The 20801-nt window shown below is 40.8% G+C and overlaps 4 protein-coding genes across 12 annotated transcripts; 3 read left to right on the plus strand and 1 right to left on the minus strand.

Moving 5' to 3' along the window:
- The first annotated feature begins 128 nt into the window (after positions 1 to 128).
- Positions 129 to 2360, plus strand: LOC139770561 (mitochondrial outer membrane protein SLC25A46). Its single transcript, XM_071702589.1, has 5 exons — positions 129 to 417; positions 588 to 870; positions 958 to 1014; positions 1092 to 1368; positions 1451 to 2360. Exons 1-5 carry the CDS (start codon positions 258 to 260, stop codon positions 1859 to 1861), a joined length of 1188 nt encoding a protein of 395 aa, XP_071558690.1. The 5' UTR covers positions 129 to 257; the 3' UTR covers positions 1862 to 2360.
- Clpx (Caseinolytic protease chaperone subunit) lies at positions 2357 to 8690 on the minus strand. 5 transcript variants are annotated; one of them, XM_071702577.1, is made up of 7 exons: positions 8674 to 8690; positions 6678 to 6838; positions 6349 to 6555; positions 5793 to 5941; positions 5479 to 5671; positions 4335 to 5242; positions 2357 to 4224 (listed from the first exon to the last, which is right to left on the minus strand). In XM_071702577.1, the coding sequence occupies exons 2-7, from the start codon at positions 6748 to 6750 to the stop codon at positions 3970 to 3972; spliced, it is 1785 nt and encodes a 594-aa protein (XP_071558678.1). In that variant the 5' UTR covers positions 6751 to 6838; positions 8674 to 8690; the 3' UTR covers positions 2357 to 3969. The 5 variants fall into 5 exon arrangements, with proteins under 5 accessions (XP_071558678.1, XP_071558675.1, XP_071558676.1 ...); XM_071702574.1 differs by lacking the exon at positions 8674 to 8690 and adding an exon at positions 7447 to 7586; XM_071702575.1 differs by lacking the exon at positions 8674 to 8690 and adding an exon at positions 7213 to 7316.
- Positions 7706 to 13924, plus strand: Pgm2a (phosphoglucomutase 2). Of its 5 annotated transcripts, none has more exons than XM_071702570.1 (12): positions 7706 to 7892; positions 8006 to 8163; positions 8252 to 8420; positions 9316 to 9536; positions 9660 to 9916; positions 9980 to 10442; positions 10520 to 10707; positions 10784 to 10961; positions 11052 to 11275; positions 11352 to 11457; positions 12748 to 12971; positions 13168 to 13924. In XM_071702570.1, exons 4-12 carry the CDS (start codon positions 9462 to 9464, stop codon positions 13268 to 13270), a joined length of 1818 nt encoding a protein of 605 aa, XP_071558671.1. In that variant the 5' UTR covers positions 7706 to 7892; positions 8006 to 8163; positions 8252 to 8420; positions 9316 to 9461; the 3' UTR covers positions 13271 to 13924. The 5 variants fall into 5 exon arrangements, 4 of the variants coding, with proteins under 4 accessions (XP_071558671.1, XP_071558672.1, XP_071558670.1 ...); XM_071702571.1 differs by having other exon boundaries at positions 8014 to 8163; XR_011717783.1 differs by lacking the exons at positions 7706 to 7892; positions 8006 to 8163; positions 8252 to 8420; positions 13168 to 13924 and adding exons at positions 8722 to 8922; positions 12415 to 12475 and having other exon boundaries at positions 12748 to 12826.
- Positions 13925 to 14106: 182 nt separating this feature from the next.
- On the plus strand, positions 14107 to 20609 carry Hip1 (Huntingtin interacting protein 1). Its single transcript, XM_071702559.1, has 18 exons — positions 14107 to 14546; positions 14755 to 14989; positions 15190 to 15253; positions 15367 to 15724; positions 15798 to 15859; positions 15980 to 16254; positions 16333 to 16535; positions 16908 to 17046; positions 17127 to 17214; positions 17313 to 17401; positions 17483 to 17686; positions 17774 to 17954; positions 18034 to 18321; positions 18512 to 18753; positions 18841 to 18993; positions 19121 to 19221; positions 19313 to 19542; positions 19627 to 20609. The coding sequence occupies exons 2-18, from the start codon at positions 14948 to 14950 to the stop codon at positions 19788 to 19790; spliced, it is 2883 nt and encodes a 960-aa protein (XP_071558660.1). The 5' UTR covers positions 14107 to 14546; positions 14755 to 14947; the 3' UTR covers positions 19791 to 20609.
- Positions 20610 to 20801: the final 192 nt, after the last annotated feature.

The raw sequence follows: 20801 nt of genomic DNA on the forward strand, positions 1-20801 counted from the left end.
GTTAACATATAGAGAAGAATTATTCTTTTTTAGCATATATTTTATAATTGTTTAGCATATACATGTATGATGATGTATGGAGCTCTCAAAACGGAGCTTTAGCGGCGCGCGCCGCTGAAACCAGCTGATCCAGCGGAATCGCGATGGCTGCTGCTGAGTGATGGACATCTCAACGGCGTGACGGGGAAGTCTGCTGGTTCGAGCAAATGTTTAACGAAACGAGCTAGCCGTCGACGATTTGTTTCGCGCAGGAAAGAATGGCGGGATTGGAGAGCTACGGGGACGTGTACAGGGGTCGGCCCGCCAGGTCGTGGGAGTCGGGGACGCAGAGGTACTACGGTCGGGAGGTTATCCGTCCTCTGGACATACCCGTTATCCATCCCCTGGCGGAGGACAATCCACCGGTCATCGACGATGGTGAGTCACGTTCTCGCTTTATTCGCCGATCGATCAAAGTTTCCGCAAGGATGTCCATGTTTGATTTGTTTAATTACCGTTATCTTTAAATTGATGCATATTTTATATGAGACATATAAGTAATTGAGACTAATGTATTTGACAAACTTGACTGGTCCGCCTACTCCCAGACATCGCCGTGAGCAAGTACGTCGGACTGGGCTGCGGGCTGGCGAGCCTGATCACAGGAAATCTGCTGATCCACCCCTTCGTGGTGTTGCGGAGACAGTGCCAAGTGAATCCGGGCGCGACCAAGTATCACCTGATGCCCATAACTCTAGTACCCGTGATAATACGTTTGCACCAGACCCAGGGTATAAACACGCTGTGGAAGGGAATTGGTTCGGTTCTACTTGTAAGAGGCATGACGTTGGCCGTCGAGGATCTGATCTCGAAGATCACGCCCTGGCAAAAGTAAGGCACTCGTCGGAAGGAATGCCTGACGTTCCGTAAAGTTTGTGCGATATTGTCTTCTCCTTAAAACTAGACGCTTGATTTCAGAAAGATCACTTGTAATAGCTCGATGAAAGCGTTTGGCCAACACATCCTCCTCAAGTGGTAATTATTCCGCTAATCTATATCGGTATGAGTGAACTGCGGCGAGTTACTGATCTACAATCTTTCGTATTTTGTAGTATCGCCATAGGTGTAGTGACCCCCTTCTATTCCGCGTCACTCGTGGAGACCGTTCAATCCGAGATTGCTTCTGAATGTCCCGGTATCTTGGACGTTTTCCGGGACGGTGCAATTCGCCTGCTCGACGTATGCAACAAGGGCAGACTCATTCCGATCTACGCTCTTGTACCACCCACTATAGTTTATGGAGTATCGAAATATCTTTTCAGCCTCGTTGTGAAAGGGATTACTAATCGGATTATGCACGTCAGGCACAAACATTCGCAGGAAGTAAGAGTACGTATCTGGTTCCAAATGCTTCGGAGAACGAGGGGTGCACATAGATGTGTCTCTACATAGGAACGTTGTACTGTTTTAGGGCGCGTACAGTAAGGACTTGCTGTCCGAGAGCGTGATCCAGGATATAGAGACGCAGTCTATCCTTGTTTCGATGTGTGCGGCCGACATCGTGTTTTATCCTCTTGAAACTGTTATACATCGGTTACACCTTCAAGGTACGCGCACCATTATCGACAACCTGGACACCGGAAGAAGCGTCACGCCGTTACTGACTGGATATAGCAGCGCGGCCGATTGTTACCGCACAATAATCTCAACCGAAGGGCCGCTTGGCTTGTACAAAGGGTTCGGTGCCCTTATCTTGCAGTTCGCGGTACATTTCATGGTGCTGCGCGCGACAAAGTGGATCCTGACAGAACTGGGCACGATGCTGATGCCGAAACCTAAGCCGATAAAACCGCAGAAATCTCCGTGCTATGATGAAATATAAAGGAGACCTGTAACACAAAAAATGTAAGATATACGGGATTAATTTATTAATTTGCCTTTATTGTTGATTTATACAAGACGAAAGATCGAATTTGCAACGAAGATAGTTTCCAAACACATTCTTCGATGATTTTTAATGAATTAAGATGTCGCAGATCTTCGTGTTTTCCATGCAGCTGATGTTATAAAATTTTTCGCATCTACGCGACTGTGATGACGCAAATTTTCTATACTGTACGTTTTACAGTTAACGCGAATTAAAACAGGAAAGGCAATAGAGTTCTGCATAAAAATTCTTAGAACGTTAAGTATCAAATTTATGAAATATCGACAATATTTATAGATAGTCATTCTTGTACGACATCGTCATTTTCAGTGAATACTTTCTACACCCGATAAAGTGTAATTATGTGATGTGATTTATGTGACTTTGTTAGATTATTATGTCGACATACATGTTATAGATTGTTTACGAGGAAAATAAATCGATGTATACTATAGTTGCATATTATAGATTTATTACAAATACAGAATTGTTCTATATAGGACATCAGATCACTGTGAAAGAGTTAGGAAAAAAATTCTATGCAAGTGTCTTCACTCCGTGTTATTATTTTGCACAGCCTGGTTTTTTTTTCTTTCTTCTTTTGCATCGTTTTAATCAGTAAGTAAATTAGCGATAATTAACGAGGATGTATATATTCTCTATAGTCAAATTAATAATTGTATAATTCGCACATCGTACGGACCTTCCTTTTCACTAATCTACTGTACTATGTACAATATATTACACATGAACACTTCTATCTATTCTGTTTTGACATAAAAATAATCTCTTTATATTCTTCGTCTTCTTTTATAACTGACGTTCTTCCATTATCCGGGAAACGAGCGCTAATGTCGTGTTTATTAAAACTATTGCGCTACAAGTGTTCTTTTTCTGAATTTTTCATAAACAACGCGTAACAATAGTGATCTTCATTACAAACAATCCTGGCGTGACAATATACAAAAATTTATTATGTGTGGGTTACATTAAAACTCTCTTTATTGTATGGCTTGTTACAATTTCGTATTTAATTGATTGGAACCTTTTGTTTTCCGCATCTTAAGCCAGTCCATTTAATCAATTTACATCGTAATGGAAGTTCGCTTTACCCGCGTCAAATGTATAGCATTTATGTTGTCAAATTGGGATTTGATGACGTTGATATGATTGAATGCGTATATATATTTTTTAATTTCTTTGCGATATTCTGCTATTATATACGAACGCATATTACGCCGCTTTACTTTTGATGTTACCATCAATAAATGCATGCAGGATGCAAAACTCGATTGGACGTGGAATGCTATTATGTATGACTTTCTGACTTTCCCTGCAATACGAATGAATAATTAAACGATACAAAATTTATTTACATTTTTCCCATTGTCAAGTAAGAATTAGGTCTGTATATTCTCATTATATTCTCTGACGTTTTCTACTTTTATGCGACACTTTCTCTTGGAAGAGGCATTTATAATGCATGTTCCAAGTAGGCAAAATGCAAGACACATATGACTTACAATTTGCAATATCATTCTTATTGTGAAATCAAATAATTATTTTAAATACAATATATTGGCATTCATGTCTATATTACTGTTATTCTGCAACAAATGTGGTTCTGTTATAAAGTGGCTTTCGAGATTTTCTTTGGGAACAAAAATATACATATGAAAAGGAGGAACATATATTCACATATATATTCCTCCTTTTGCTACGTTAAACAATATCTGTATAATTAATAATGCAGCAAACAATATGTCCAATATTATACATAATATCCGAAATCGAAGAATTCACTGTAGCAAAAAAATAATTATAATTTCAGAAATATTCTAAATATACAAAACAGTTTGAAAACTATGTATGCGTTGTCCTCATATCATTTTCGTTTTATACGAAATAATTACATGTATAGGAAAATATATTATGTTCTTTATCAAATAAAATAATTAAAATAACGATTTACGCAAATGAGCTAATTTAATTTTCGCCTAAAAATTGTCCATCTATCGATAAAGGAGCAGTTATACCAAAGTGTCGCATTCTTTAATTATTTGTTAATTATGTACATGTTGCGCCTGCTGAATGTCATCATCATTGCTATCGTCTCGCTTCACGTACTGTGGCTTGTCAACGCCTTTCACGCACTGTTCTGTAATATGAACGGACACTATGTCGCTCCCCGGTACCTCGAACATCGGTTCCAAAAGCAGCGATTCCATTATTGCTCGCAAACCTCGCGCCCCCGTTTTCCTTTCCATTGCTAAACAGGCAATTGCATTTAATGCGTGTATGTCGAACGTCAGCTCCACCTGCATAAACGCAATACAATTTTTTACAACTTATCATTAACAATTATTGCAATTTAAATTAGTTATATTCATCTTGAACCTACTACGAAAATGAAATTATTAAGCTGTACCTTGTCCATTGAGAACAACATCTGATACTGAGGGACGATGGCATTTTTTGGTTCGGTAAGAATTCTCGCCAGCATGTCTCTGTCGAGAGTGTGGAAAGGCACGAGCACGGGGAATCTGCCGACGAACTCGGGTATCATGCCAAAGTCGATGAGATCTCGGGCTTCCACTTGTTGTAATAGCGCGTCCTTCTCCTTATTGTCCCTCTCGGTGGAAGGTGACATATTGGCGACGTCGGCCAAAGTCGCCGCCCTCCTGCCCGGGCTCTCGGCCGCGGCGGGCGTCGCGCCAAATCCGAGATATTTTTCCGATTTGCGCCGCGCTATCAACCTGTCCAAGCCGCTGTAGGCGCCTGACGCAACAAAAAGAATATTCGTAGTGTCCACTTGCAACATTTCCCCGCGCAACTTTCTCGAGCTATTTCTTTCCGGTACGTTCACAATCGTCCCCTCCAACATCTTCAGCATTCCTTGCTGCACCCCTTCCCCGCCCACGTCACGCAACTGATGGATTCCGGGGATAGCACCTATCTTGTCGACCTCGTCCAAAAAGACGATGCCCATTTGAGCACGATCCACTACGTAGTTGGCATCCTGAAGGAGCTTAGCTATGACACTCTCTATATCCTCGCCGACGTAGCCGGCTTGCGTGAGAGTGGTGCAATCACAGATGGCAAACGGGACGTCCAGGCATTGCGCTATCGTTTGCGCGAGTAACGTTTTGCCGGAACCCGTAGGCCCGAGCAGCAGTATGTTGCTCTTTTCCAGTTTCAGCTGATGCTGCTTGCTGTCTAATATAGCTGATCCAGGAGCCGACTGACTGCTCGCCTTTTGTTCACTTCCCGGATTCACCGTGTGCTGAAACCCGACTCCTGGAAACGGATTTCCGATGCCTGATATATGCAGTAAGTCTGCAGCAAAAAAAAAACATCTCACAATAATCGCGTGAAATAATATATAGTTTTTTAAGGGAATTATGGAAATATTGCTATATCAGATCGCAATCTGCTTCAATCGCTGTTTCAAGAAATCGTTAATTAATCTAGTTTTAAGCTACATTAATTTTATGTGATAAATTCTAATTACGATATACAGATTGCACGATACTTTTCTCAACAATTTATAATATTGGGATATTGCTATTTACGTGGTTTAGGACCTCTGTGAGTGAAGGGATGATTTGTCTCCTGTGTGCTGACCGGATTAACGTTAGTTTGCGTCTGCGAGTTTTGGGCCGGCAGATTGTTGTAAATACGCTTGTAGTGATTGTAAACGGCGACACTCAGCACCTTCTTTGCATATTCCTGACCCACAACGTGTCTGTTTAGATACTCGAATATCTGAAAATATCAAATCATTGCATCCTTTTTATTAAAGCAAATATAAACATATCTGATTTCTGACTTGGAAAAAAGTCTGTATGTATAACTAAATTGAATGATCGCAATTAAACCAAGTTACCTTTTTTGGAGGTGGAGGCGGCTTCCTGTAAAATCCTTGCTTGCCATCTTCCGGCCTGAGCGCCTCCTTCATACTCCTCTTTGAGTCGATCTCCGACAGCACGACGAAGAAATGATGGCACTTTTCGCACTTGACAAATCTTGTGGATGCTGTATCATTTATAAAAATGGTAGGTGCTGTGTTAAAATGCAACATTAGTATATGAAGATAGATGTAGGATTCAGTGAACTATATACTAAACTGGAATGTGAACTCGACTCACTCTACTCGAGAAGAAAACAGGACGAGCCAGAGGGAGAATTGCGACCAACCTGTTCTTTTCTGTTGCTGTACTTCGCGACAACAATTGAATACCATTGACCAATCAAAAGTCTGCTAAACAGAGACAGAATGGTCGCAGAGCAACTCATCTTTTTCTTCTTGTGACCCGGGCGCCAGCATGGGAGTTCACATTCCAGTACAGTACATTGTTCACTGATAGGATCTTAACGTAGATATATAGAGGTAAGTATTCGCAACGTTACAACCTCCTACTCAACAACTACGTTCTACTTACAGACAAACGTTTCGACGTGCGTGCAGGGATCTCCGCACTTGGGACAGGTGAGCGTGTTCTTCTTCCCGCCGCCAGTGCCATTGCTGGAGGAACCGCTCGAGGAGACGGTGTCCTTGGAGGGTGGCGTAGGCTCCGTAGGCGCCTTGCCCAAGCTGCCGCTGATCGACAGGGCTCTGCTGGCCACGACGACTCTGACGATTTTGTGCACTGCGCAATCATGAGCGATGATCTCTTTAGATCTCCACCTTATCTCGTCTCGTCGGCGCGTTTGGCGCTCGGCAATTATGAACCGTGCGCTCCAGACAGGCAGGACCGTTTACCAAACTCACCATGACTCAGACTGGTGACATGGTTGGAGGAGGCTAGGCGACCCGCGCTGACCAGGCAGCAACGCACGCTCATGGTCGACGGTGGATCCCGGTTGGGCCGTGAGACGCGGGGATGACGGCGGCAGGCCCTGCACTACCTACGACGTTCCGCGCGCTCGGATCTAAAATCAGAGAGATACCCCCTTGCGTACGACCATATTGCTGAATCGACACTATAACGCGATTGTACGCGCGATCGGACGGCCAATAGCTGCGCTCGCGGGCGCGTTTGCGAAATAACGCGCTCGGACGGGTAAGTAAACAGCCGCGGTTTGTTTGTCAAAAACACGAAGGCGGAGAACGCGGAAACTTCTACGAGTGACCTCCCTCGGAGGCTGGCTGCTCCGTCCTACCCGAGGGACTCGCGGGACTCGCCGCGACTTCGGCTCGGACTGCTCGGACTGCTCGGAGCGGATCGTCGTCGGGATATTCACGGAGGGATTCTGAACGGGGCGACGCGACGCGACGCGCGGCTCTCCGTGCGGGGGTGACCTACGTGACAGCCGAAATCCGCGACATCGTCGCGCGACGTTGGCATCGCGCGACACGCGCAAGGACGATAACACGAAGAAAAACAGAGATATATCGGCGGGAGAGAAAAGAGGGGGCGGAAGGGCGGGAGGGAGGGAGGGAGGGGGAGATAGAAAGATGTAGGTAGACGGGGGGACGAACGTCCCCCCAGTTCGCCCATGTTGTAGATCGGGTTGTATACACTCGGTCGCGATCTTACCCGACTTAAAATGGCCTATAAAAGAACGCGACCCGTCGACGGACGTCAATGTCGCGGGGTACGCGCAACACCTGCACCGGCTGCACCTCGGGAAAACATACGTGGTGGGCGCCCTCCCCCCCCCCCTGGCGACGATCCCCGCGCCCTCCCGCGCGATCACGCGGAACTCGCTCTCGCGCGTGCCCTAGACCTTCCTCTCGCGTTGATCCCCACCTACCGTGCGTGTCGCGGAACTACCACCTACCACATTGACTGTCATACGATTGACTGCGTTCTTTTTGTAAAAAAAAAAAAAAAACGCTTCATGAGTGATATCGAGTTTTTCATAAAAAAAAGCCTGTCGTTCGATGACGTTTTACGGGGAAAAGGACAGTAAATTAAGAGGAGAAACGAATGTTGTCGGTTTTTGGAATTTTTGAAATTGTTATTATCCACGTGGGTGATAAGTAAGTAGACGACAAAGATGCAGCGTCATGAACGTGACATTATTGCGTCGTAAATAGATACGTTATTTATGAAGCATCGCGCGATTCTCATTATCGCGAGCTAATTATTTCAGATGTTTAGATCGACGGTCGATAAGAGTCTTCAATCATCCCCGGTCCCTGGTCCCAGAAAAATGGACGCAAAAACTGGCAAAAACTTATTCAGGCCTGGCTGGGGCTGGCTATCTTCAATAACATCTCAGTCAGCGATTTGGGCCTGATTTAAATAAATGTAATCACTCTATAATTGATAAAGCTCTATTAAGTGTAAGTAGAAACTAGAAAATCGGTTAGGTCAATTATTATAATCGGTTTTACAGCGTATGTAGCAACAAACTGTACATGGAATCAAGATGAATTGGTGGTCCGTAACTCTTTGATGTCGTAAAGAAACTGCTGCTTTGCTTGTAGCCGCGCTGATTTCATTCTTAAAACGAAATGGACACGTAACTATCAGACGTTGAAGAAAAAAGGAAGACGGATAAAAAGGTTCCTACGAAGTCGAGCGTGCAAATTTATCATTTTATTCGATATAATGAAAGAAACTACGATACACGTAACATTTTTATCGCTTATCTAACTGTGCTTTTTTCATGCCCGCGTATTAATCACGGATTATTTAAAAAAAAAAGAGGTCGTATCGCGACGATCGATCTAAAATACGCGTGAAATGGAGCAAACATGCCGCGCGCCGCACGTGATCGAGGATCGAGGACGCGCGTTCAATATTCATTGCCAATACCATTACTGAAAATCTATAGTTTCCGTCACGTACGCTATAGATTTTCAGTAAGGGGAAAAAAGTCAAGGTTCTGTCACAATTGTACAAGTGCGCACACAGACACACATACGCGTCGCGATAAAACTGCGCCATGTATCCGACGGATACATCATTGCAGCGGTATCTCTCCTTATCGATGGACGTCCGCGGCGTCTTTCGGCAGAGGCGGCCTTTGACGACTTTGACGTAGCTCGCAGCCGACGGTTGGAGGTAAATTCAAACTGGTCCGCGCGACGTCCCGGCCCTCTCAATCGCGCGAGATAAGACGAGATAAGGTCTTCCGCGCGTATACGATAAGAAATATATCGCACTGCGAAATTATCGCGGCGTGTCGCGTGATGTCGCGACAAAGTCGCGCAGCGCGACGCTCGTGTAACCTGTACGACCTGCGCGAAACGACGCGTTCCTCCTCGCCGTCGCTTATCGATAAGAGACTGTTCCGGTTGATAGCGGATTAGATAGCGACGAGGAGAAATTTCACATTCTTATCGTTTTTCGTACGTCGAACACGCCTTTCTGTCTTACCTGAACGGTTATCGGCCCGATTGCACGACCCGTTCTAATCTCAGATGTATTAAGTACTCTGTTACGTATGCATTACAGAAAATTTGGAGAAAGCGGTCCTCGCTACGGATACAGAAGTAATCAAGGCGCTTCCGCTTGTCGAGGAGAAGTCACACTGATAAACGCATTGACCAGACTCGATTTAAGAAGAATCTAATTTGCCTGTTTAGATCAGAGCTGGCACCATGGCTCTTCGTTCGGTAAACACCGGCGATGGCAACTTAGATAGCAAGATCGTCGAATGGCTGCAGTGGAACAAGGTATGATATATGCGCCAATAGACTCAGCATGCGTATCTTATTTTTAGTGTGATAATACGTTGTATCGCAATAAACATATTCAAGTTATATGTGTACTGTAAATATTTGCGCTTGATGTTGTAGGATCCAAAAGCAGAAGATGAGTTATTTGAATACTTGGACAAAGGACAGATTAAAGTGTTGTCCAAGTTGTTCTTTAAGAGACTTGAATTTGGAACTGCGGGTCTTAGAGGTCGTATGGGACCAGGATACAGCCAGATGAATGATTTAGTCATCGTGCAGACTGGTCAGGGATTAACGAAATATTTGATCGACACGATATTTGATGTCACGCAGAAGGGTGTTGTGATGGGATACGACGGCCGTTACAACAGTAAAAGGTGAATTATTCCCTGATGTAATGTAATCCAACTCATAATAACGAGAATCCGTTGATCTTTCAGGTTCGCAGAATTAACTGCTGCAATTCTCATAGCCAATGGCATTAAGGTTTATTTATTTTCCAAAATCTGCCCCACGCCATTCATACCTTACACTATCTTGAAATATAAGTGTGCAGCTGGGATCATGGTGACCGCCTCCCACAATCCTAAAGACGACAATGGCTACAAAGTTTACTGGGAGAATGGGGCGCAAATTATTCCACCGCACGATAAGAAGATCCAAAGCTATATTCTTAATAATCTGAAACCGCTTGAATCCTCGTGGGACGTGAGCCAGATCTACGAAAGTTCCTACTACACAGATCCGAGAGATGATATTATGCAGCATTATTACCGAGACTTGAAGGATAACGTTCTATATCCTGAAGTTAATAGAAATACCACATTAAAATTTACATACACTGCCATGCATGGCGTCGGGCATGACTATATGACTGCTGCATTTGAAGCAGCAAACTTTAAGGTAGCATCTTTGTATATTGATGTTAGTAATGCAGCTTTCAAAAAAGGCAGATACCTAATGCTCTATCTCTATTTCAGCCGTTTATAACGGTGGAGGAGCAAAAGCTTCCAGATCCAGAATTTCCTACAGTGAAATTCCCGAATCCAGAGGAAGGAAAAAGCGCTCTGGATCTCAGCATAAAGCTAGCAAATAAAAGCGATTCGGCTATAATACTCGCTAATGATCCTGATGCCGATAGACTCGCGTGCGCAACGAAGACAGAGAGGTTCGCGAGCTCGTAATAAATTTGTACTTTAACTGTAATAGCCGAACAACAGAAATACATTTGATAATCTTTATAGCGGAGAATGGCATGTCTTCTCTGGAAACGAACTTGGCGCGTTATTGGGTTGGTGGATGATTCATACTTATCAAGTGTTGCATCCTGATGTTGATATGAGTGAAACATATATGTTAGCATCTACCGTTTCCAGCAAGATCTTAGCTTCAATGGGTAGGAAAGAAGGTTTTAATTTCGAGGTTTGTATGTTTAAAACATATATGTGTACGCGCGCAGCAAAAATTAAGATAAAATTGTAATTCTAATAAGAATATTTTACTTTTCGACAGGAAACCTTAACGGGCTTTAAATGGATGGGCAACAAAGCTATAGAATTAATGAAGACCAACAAGGATGTCTTGTTCGCGTATGAAGAAGCTATAGGTTTTATGTGTGGCTCTAAGGTCCTGGATAAGGATGGTATTAGCGCTGGTGTACGTGTAGCGGAATTAGCAGCTTATCTTGAAACGATAGGATTGACCTTATCTGATAAGTTGGAGGAGATATACGAAGAGTACGTTACATCACGTTAAAGTGTAACAAATTGTAACGCAAATTTATTAATCAATTCTATTTCTCACGGTATATAGATACGGCCATCATATCAATGATAATTCCTATTGGATATGTCATGACCCAGATACCATTAAGGCAATATTTGAACGACTGAGGAATTATTCGGGCAAACCGGATACAGTAAGTAATTTTAATTTCTAAAAAGATATTCTTTTCTTCCATCTAAGTAAAATTTAGAAAGCTTGCATGTTAATTTATGCTAACTATCTAAATTGCCACCTACATTGTTTGCATTTTAACCTGATTTATATCTACACAATACAAACATATTTAAAAAAGTAAATAAATTATACACAATTTGATAAATAAATTTAATATTACTTGTGGTATGTAATCGTCAGTTGCGAAGATGTCACTTGAGACATCTATGAAAAAACTTGCCTGACGGGTATATATTTAATCGCGATTCTGATTAGCAAGAACAGATATCTTTCAGGCAATATGAAATGTATCTGATAGAGAGATAAAGTAGATTATATAAGGCTAGTTTTCTGTCGCGACTATAACAGCGTGCGCCGTTTCATAAACGACTAATGTATTCTAATTTGTGTCTGATGATATATGCTGGCAAGGTCAACAAGTATATGTGATGCATGAGGTAGCATAAACTGGCTAACCGCTTTGAAAGTGTAATAAAACCGACGCGCCAATGTATTTCTGCATGTGTCATCCTAGGTGACAGTTGTGTCGACAATGGCGCTTTATCACTCTTCTTCCGCTAACATAATAATAAATACGGTGTAAAACGTAAAGTGGTGTGTATTGATAATAATAGTATTTTTATCAGAAAACGTTTCAGTTTGGATTTACACTTTGATGCGCAATTTGGTTTTTTTTCTTATACTTAATGAATTGTTTTGTGTTGTTGTAGTGTATTAACATGTTTGTCGTGAATAATAACGACCAAGCAAATTTATTTCTAATAGAATTTGCTTAACTGCATTACCTTTTTTTTTCTTTTTTGTCTTCTGCTTGTTAAGATGACAAAAAACGGCATCTACAGCAAGTATGTAAACGTAGTTGTTATATCATTGACGCTACTGCCTTCCGTGCTTCTTGCCGTTTTGTTTATTCCAGTAATACTGTCATTATATCACCTCACACCGTTTCTTGAGGAAGAAACCAATATAAGCACGAAGTAAGTACGTGGAAGATAAATTGTTTTTAATCAGGCTGTTAACATCAATTGCCTCAGCGTAAAAACAGATTTATTTGTATTTTCTTTATCATTTCGGCTACAATATAAGTGAAAAGATATTAATGCACATAAAAATAAGAACTCTCTTTTAAAGTGTTTGAAAACTCTCTTTTTGTCTCTCAATATAAAATGTCGTTTTTCGTTCTTCCTTTATCTCTTTTTTTTCTGTCTCACGAATATTCTAATTGATAACGTAATTTGTTTAATGGCAGTACCCAACCGGAATTCTTAAAGGAAAATATATAATCACTGGCATTCGAGACTTAACAACTGGATATGACAATACAAAACCCGATAACAAAGCAGTTCTGCCTGTGTCAAAATCCAGCCAAATGATCACGTTCACGTTCAAAAATGGATTAGTCACTACTTTGAGAACTAGTGGTACAGAGCCCAAAATAAAATATTACAATGAATTATGTGGATCGCCTGGAGAGTAAGTTTCTTGCAAACGCTGTTTGTGAGAATATTCATTTTTATGCCCATCTAGCTTTAAGACTTATATATTAATGCATTCTATATGTAATTTATAATTCTAACGGTACTCTATTATATTTTAATGCATTCTGTAGCCTATTTTTAAAGCTACAAATTTAATATTATCGCGTTGTAATATATTGTTTTGATTTTAGGGACTTAAACAAATTGAAAGGCATCCTCAGCGAAATGGTATCGGCCATTGTAACAGAATTTCTTCAACCAGAAGTTAATGGACTTATCGCTCGCGAAGAATAAATTATGATAATTACACGTATATGCGTTTTTGCTTAGCGATCAACTTATTTGCATCATCAGTACATTATATTTTTACAAATACTTCGCAGTAAAATGGCTCCAAGTTCGCTCAATTTATTTTATTCGAGCGTTGTATATTTGTTAACATTACTGATTTTCTAATTTGCAATGCATTAATTTAATTATATTATGAAATGATAGTGATGTTTCTATTGTTAGTCTACAATACAATAGAAAAAATGGCTGTGTACTTGTATATGTATATTACATACTGTTTTGTTCCTTGTTAAAATTGTCGAGGGAAAATTAGTTACATGCGTTTACATGCCTTTCCTGCTTCTACAATTAACACATCGAAACGTAATGTAAGAAACGCATATAACATCCTGCAGTTCCATAATTTAAGAATTAAGAATTAATTAAACCAAGAACATGCGATGACTTTGCGATAATTGATCGAAATTGTTTAACATTGTATGGAAGGGTTCATTTGTTGGGAAGCATTAAAATTAAAAACATAGTTAAAGCAGCTGGAAATATTTATCGACAATAATGTAAAACATTATTTGTATAAGAATGTATTATGTGAAATTCGGGAATAATTTGCGTCCTGTTGCAAATTATTCCTTTTAGCAATATATGATTTTATATTTATGTCATCTACATTATTTTACATTTTCATTCAACATGAAACAAATTTGTTAAACTTATGGACGATCCTTTTAACATTTACTATTATAAAATTTATTTTAAAATAATTAATATGAAACGTGTCGGTAAGAGAGACTCTCCAGAAAAAATTTATCTCGTCCGCCGTTCGATGGCGACGGCGTATCCCGCGCTCGGCTTTCCGGTGTTGCGTGTCCGTGTGGTTGTTTGTTATCAATTCTCTCTCCACAGTACTCCACACACACTGTTAGTTATTCGTCGTTCCTCCGGCGCTCGACGGGAGGAAAGAAGAAGAAGAAGACAAAAAAAAATCAAATCCGGATACGGAGAGGGAACGGCCGGCGCGCCGGAGTCATCGCCACGTTCTCGCGGATCCGCTCCGATCCGCTCGCATGAGCGGTGGCGTCGACACCCACGGGTGGAGCGGAGTCACACGCGGAATGACGCGTCCGCGGCTGTCACGCTCGTGAGAGGACGCAGGCCCCTCGACGTGTCATCGCGCGAGCCATGTCCCCGCTGTCCCGCCGAGGGGATCGCGTGCCGCAGCTGAGAAGAAGGCCGACCTGAGGACCGTGGAAGTCGCGCCCGTGTATCACGGGGGTTTCAGGTACAACGCCGCACCCGCCGCCGAGGTCAAGCAACTCGGGAGGGGGGCCCCCCGCCGCCCCCGGCCCCGCTTGCGGCAGCTTCCCTCCCGCGAACGTTCCCGAGTCACCGACGTCTCCCGGTCTCCGTCCCCCGCGAGCGACGCGCTCTCTCTCCTCTGCGGTCTGCACATGATAATTTTGTGAATAATGATCATTTTCAACTTGCAGCTTCGCGGATAATATACGTCGCGGCGGCGAGAGTGACGAGAGTCGCGGGTCCACGTTCGGGTCGGGAATGACACGAGGCGACCTGTGAATTGATGAGCGATATCCGATTTGCGTGCGATATTTTGACGTGTCGTTTTCGCCCGCCTTCGTACCTCTTTCCTTCTCTCCTCGGTGAATTTATTATGGTATCATCATGACCACAATACCGCTGACTGATAAACAGCTTCATCAACTGGTGAGTCAAGAGATCGCGCTACATACGTTGGAATATCACAATTATCTCATATCCTGAATGAGTTGGGACGACACCGAGCGTCCCTTTTAAAAAAGTTAACGGGAAAACGTTGAGGTTTAGATACCCCAACGGGTGAAGCTCTAATTAATCATTTCTTTTGAACTTTATCGTGTAAACGTACGATTGTTTATTATTTATAGAGTATTAGCATCGGGAAGGCTGTAAACGCGACGGAAACGCCGGTCAAGGTGAAACATGTCCGAAGTATCCTTTTCTAGTTTGGAATACGATAATATACTCGTAGCATTTATTATCAATGTATATCCAAGAGATATACAATCAAGATAGAAAGAGAAAAGTTCCTTATAAACGAATAGGTGCCATCATTGGTACGTATCGAGAGAAGAGCGGCTGCATCTTCTGGACGTATATGCTGAGGCAGCCGTTGATGGAAAATCAGATCGTCGCATGGAAATTTTGTCATGTGCTGCACCAAGTATTGCGCGAGGGACATCCTCGGGTTATCGTCGACTCCCAGCGGTATCGCGGCAAGTTGGAGGACATCGGAAAACTCTGGCAACATCTCAGAGACGGCTACGGTCGTCTCATACAGCTTTACACAAGACTGCTAATAACTAAATTAGATTACCATAAACGAAACCCGCGCTTACCTGGAAATTTGCATGTAACGCCGGAAGAGCTCGAAGCAATTGGAGAAAATGATATCAATATATAGTGAGTTACGTTTTTCTTGTAACTTTTTTTTATGTAATATGGTATATATATGCAATTGATTTCTTTTTTTTAGCTTCCAGATGTCTGTTGAAATGTTCGATTATATGGATGACATTTTGAATTTGCAACATGCAGGTACGTCAAAACGTTGAACTTAACATGCTAGATTGAAGATTTTGCGATTATTTTCGCCCATTATCTCGTTTGAGATATGACTTTTCGTAGAACAGTGTTTTTTGAGCTCTATAATTGCAGTTTTCGGTTCTCTGGATTTATCACGATCCAATTCGATGACGCCGTGTGGCCAGTGTCGACTCGCGCCTTTAATTCCATGCATTCAGGACGCCTCGCAGCTGTATGATTGCTGCGTGAAAATCCTGTTTAAACTCCACGGTGCGCTCCCGGCGGACACATTAACCGGACACCGCGATAGATTCACGAAGCAGTTCCATGAGCTGAAGAGCTTTTACAATACTATCAAACATATGCAATATTTTAAACATTTGATAACAATTCCGTCGTTACCTGAGGTAAAGTCTTTAATTAATAATTAATGTACAAGAGAATTTATATATGTTCTATAAATATTTCTTGTGCATATATTTCAGAAGCCACCAAACTTTTTAATACAAGCCGAGTTGAGAACGTACGTCACGCCGATAGTGATACTTCCGCCCGAAGCATCTATAGATTCCGAGACTGCCATAGAAAACCTTATTGATACATCTGATACAGGATCATTAACGGGCGACCAGTTGGATTCTGTGAATACACGAAATGGCTCAATATCACCCGATGCTCTTGCAGAAAGGTATGAGAATAACATTTTTTTTTCTTTTCCCGTATTACCGTTTTATTCCGTTTTTCCTAATTGAAAATCAAGCAAGATATGATAACAATCTATTTTTTGTATCTATTTTTTTTACAAATCACATAGATATAGTATATATAAATAGAGTATATATAAATAGAGCATTATCTTGCCTGTGCTAAGATAAGTGGGGCAAGGGGGTATATTTTCATCCCTTGCACATGCGCAGTTATATTTTGCTTCCGGCGGCCGCACAATTGTGCATGCGCGAAGAATGAGGATGTACCCCCTCCACCGAACTATCTTGAGTTATCTTGACAAGCGGGAGATACCTACAAGCTTTTTCTATATTACAAATACATACTCTTTCAGAGACAGCCTTATTGATCATTTGTATCAAGAAAACGTTCGTCAGAGGCAAGAAGTAAATCATTTGTTAATGGACCATCAACAGATAGTTGTGGATTTTAGAAATCGCGTTCTAGAATTGGAGTCGACTCTTTCTACCAAAGTAAGTAACTCTTTCTGCTTATCCTGCATCTTTAATAATTTCACTCTGTTTCGTGAACTTACGTTGTGCAAATCTTTTAGAGTAATGAAATCGTAACGGAGAAGCAAACATGTCAAAAGTTAATGAAGGAAAACGCAGCTACGTTGACAAGAGTCCACGAAATAGAAGGTTGGTGAGATATTAATTTCTTTGCGATTGTGCATTTTTTAAAAACGTGTATATGTTTTTAAACAATTAATGATTTTGCTTTTATTAAACTTTTCAAGGAAAAAATGAAGTCTTGGAAGAAAAGTTTCAGAAACTCAAGGATGTTTACTCGAAGCTGAGAGAAGAACATATCAGTTTAATCAGAAAGGTACGTATTTGAGATATCGGCGATAAAAATTATTATCTACTATGTCCATCATTTTATTCACGACATTATTATACACGAAAGAAAGCTGAACTGGACAAGGAATTGGGAGGAATAAAGATATTACGAGAGCAATCTGAACGTCGAACGTTAAAAGCGGAAGAACGATTGCAAGAATTACTGCAAGGACAAACGTCGACAGAACAAGAAGCGCAGAAAGTAGCGCAAGCACGCGAAGACTTGGAGGATGTAAGAAAGAAACTCGACGCTGTCCAAACTGAAAATCTGGTAAATTAACATTTTTATAATTGACGCTTTAATCTCCCCAGTTATTTTATCACATATGCGCTGACAAGAAAATTCGTTACATTGTAGGCGTTAATAGCAAAGATAGATTTTATAACGTCCGAGAAAACAGCTTTGGAGGGAGATCTGCATGACTTGCTGGTGCAAAAGGAAGAGCTAGATTTACGGTTAGTAAATTTGGAAGCTGATGCCGAACGATCCCATAATCAAGTAAAAACGGACGCTAACACGGCTCTGTTTGACTTATTATGTGAGTAATAAAAACGTAATTAAATAAATATTTTTACTAAAGTTGGTTCATACGGGATTATAAAGATTATTTGTTTCAGTGAACGCTATATCAGAGGCGGAATCTATCTTGCATCACGCGATGCATACGATCGATAACCCGGCCATATCGGCGCTAACTTGCACGCCCGATTATCTTGGAAGTTTATTGGAACCGACCGAAAAGTCGTTTAATGACTTGGAAGAGGCGTACAACAATTATGTGCTCGATACAACGAAGGGGAAAGCGCTAATTCGTACTGCTATACATGGCGCGTACTGTCTGGCTCTCTATCTGATATATGCAAAATCCACTTCGAATACATCTACGGATATTGGTATAGCCGACAGTAAGTCTTTTATGATCGCATGAAGATGCTTTAAATATTTGAGGGACTTTGAAGTATCTTGAAGAGAACGTAGAAATTCTTGACAAAAATTTAACACTTGTCTATTAAACAGTTTAAAATGAATAACGAAATATTCTGGAATGTGACAATCTTTTTAACGCTTTCTGTAAGACCCGTCGTACACTTGTAGGATTTGCCGATGAATGCAAACAATTAGGTTCGCAAGGTTTAATTATGTTGAGTTATATCAAAGAGAAGTCCTCAATGACCGGTGTGCAAATTGCAAATGTCAAAAGTCAATTACAAAAGATTTCGTCTCTTATAAGTACGTTATCGACTACTCAGAACAACGTGGAAATTATCGGGACTTTAGTAGAAAGCGAGTTGCAGAGTATGGATAAAGCTATAGAAGAAACGGTTGCAAAAATACAGGTGCTTAATGATAAAAATACTTGCAAGATCGAAAAAAAATGAGAAGGCAAGAGATTTTAACAATCCTTCTCGATTTACTTTTAATAGGATATGTTGGATAAATCTCGCGCGGCGGACTCGGGTTTGAAACTGAAGGTGAACGAACAGATCTTGGATTCCTGCACGGACCTAATGAAGTGCATAAGGAAATTAGTGCAGAAGTCTCGCTTGCTACAGAGAGAAATTGTGGACCAAGGAAAGGTACGGGAAGTTTATTTTAACAATCATTTAGAAATGCGAGCTATCTCATACCTGATGTACTAAATAGTAGATAAATAATTGATATAAAAAGAAATTACAATTGGAAACCTTAATAATACTACTTCAGGGAACCGTTTCCGCTACTGAGTTTTACAAACGTAATCATCAGTGGTCCGAGGGTCTTATCTCGGCGGCAAAAGCGATTGCTATGGGCGCAAATTTTTTGTTGTAAGTTTAAAGTACCAAAGTGTAATTGCTTAATAGTTTTTCCAAATGTAGTTATATATGTGTGTGTGTGTGTGTATACGTATTGCTACAGAGAAGCAGCGGACAAAGTTGTGTTAGGCAACGGCAAATTCGAGCAATTGGTTGTTGCCTCACAAGGGATTGCAGCGTCTACCGCACAATTGGTCGTCGCTAGTAGAGTCAAGGCTGACAGAAACAGTACCAATTTGACTGAACTCTCTAAAACTTCGAGAGAAGTGACTCAAGCTACGGCGAACGTTGTGGCGACTGCTAAAAGTTGCAATCATCTTGTCGAGGAAAACGGTATTTGATTTGAGAAGATAAATTAAATTATTATCGCCGCATCGTGCCATCGTTTCTAAATGTTCTTGTATCTCAATTTTGCAGAAGATCTAGATATGTCGAATCTGAGTTTACATCAGGCTAAAAAGCTCGAAATGGAGGCGCAAGTTCGAATCCTAGAACTGGAGCAGGCTCTAGAAACCAAGAGATTACATCTGTCCGCTCTTCGACGTCATCACTATCAGCTTGATGGTGAGAACGAGGCGTAAGCCGAATGTGGATTCGTGCTTACAATTAAGAATATTCAACAAACGCAAACATTGTATGTAGATAAAGAATCATATAGCAATTGTGTAAATTAGTTTCGAATCAACTAACCATCATAGAGATCAGTTTTTCATGATTAGAAACGAAACTTATATTTCGTTTGTTGTCAGCATTTAAGTATTATGCATGTCTCGATGATCAACGATATTTTTCCGTCGTATTATAGAAGTCGATTAAATGTACTTTATCGAATAACACTCGAATACATTTTTATCGTTTATACGATGAATGATTTATATGATCGTTACGATCGTTTTTTTTTTAATCTACTTCCAGAATCTTTTTTACATTGTCTCTTATTAGACAACGGACGTTTACGAGATAAAGTACATTTAAAATTTAATGAGCAATGAAATTCAAAATATCTAACGCGAGTTTCTATTACATTTGGAGTAATTTTATAAGAGAGTCGTGTTTTTTCCTAAACAAATATATATATATATATATATACATATATATATGAAGAGGATTGTATGTGTTAAGTGACCAATATACCTGAAGCTATAGAAATCTACAAAGTTTACTAACTTGTTAGATGTACGTGCGAAATACTTTCGTTCTCGAATAGACGATTGCGTAGCAATTAATTTAGACTAAAACCCAATCCATTTCCATTGCGTTTCCCTGCCGATCAGTTTGATATCACGAAAGATTCAACGTGAAAAGGAGAAAAACTTAACATATATGAAATCCCTCTAATGGTCTTGTCAAAGTTATTATTTTATAAACAATTTTCTCAATAAACCATCAAGAGAGAATTATGTGTGTGTTGCTGATTTTAATTTGCGTAAGTGAGTATATGTATGTGCGATTACAGTTTCCTTTTAATTTATGTAATAATCAAATTATTAGATAACATATTGTGTGGATAAAATTTACGAAGCGCGTGTACGATATAGAATTTATGTTGAATTATAAATTTAGTTCTGCGAACCAATATTGTTTAACAACTA

The sequence above is a fragment of the Temnothorax nylanderi genome, unplaced genomic scaffold (genome assembly GCF_030848795.1).
Source record: "Temnothorax nylanderi isolate EJ_2023f unplaced genomic scaffold, tnyl_v1.0 TNYL_tig0031_pilon, whole genome shotgun sequence".
In the NCBI taxonomy this organism is placed as follows: Eukaryota; Metazoa; Arthropoda; class Insecta; order Hymenoptera; family Formicidae; genus Temnothorax; species Temnothorax nylanderi.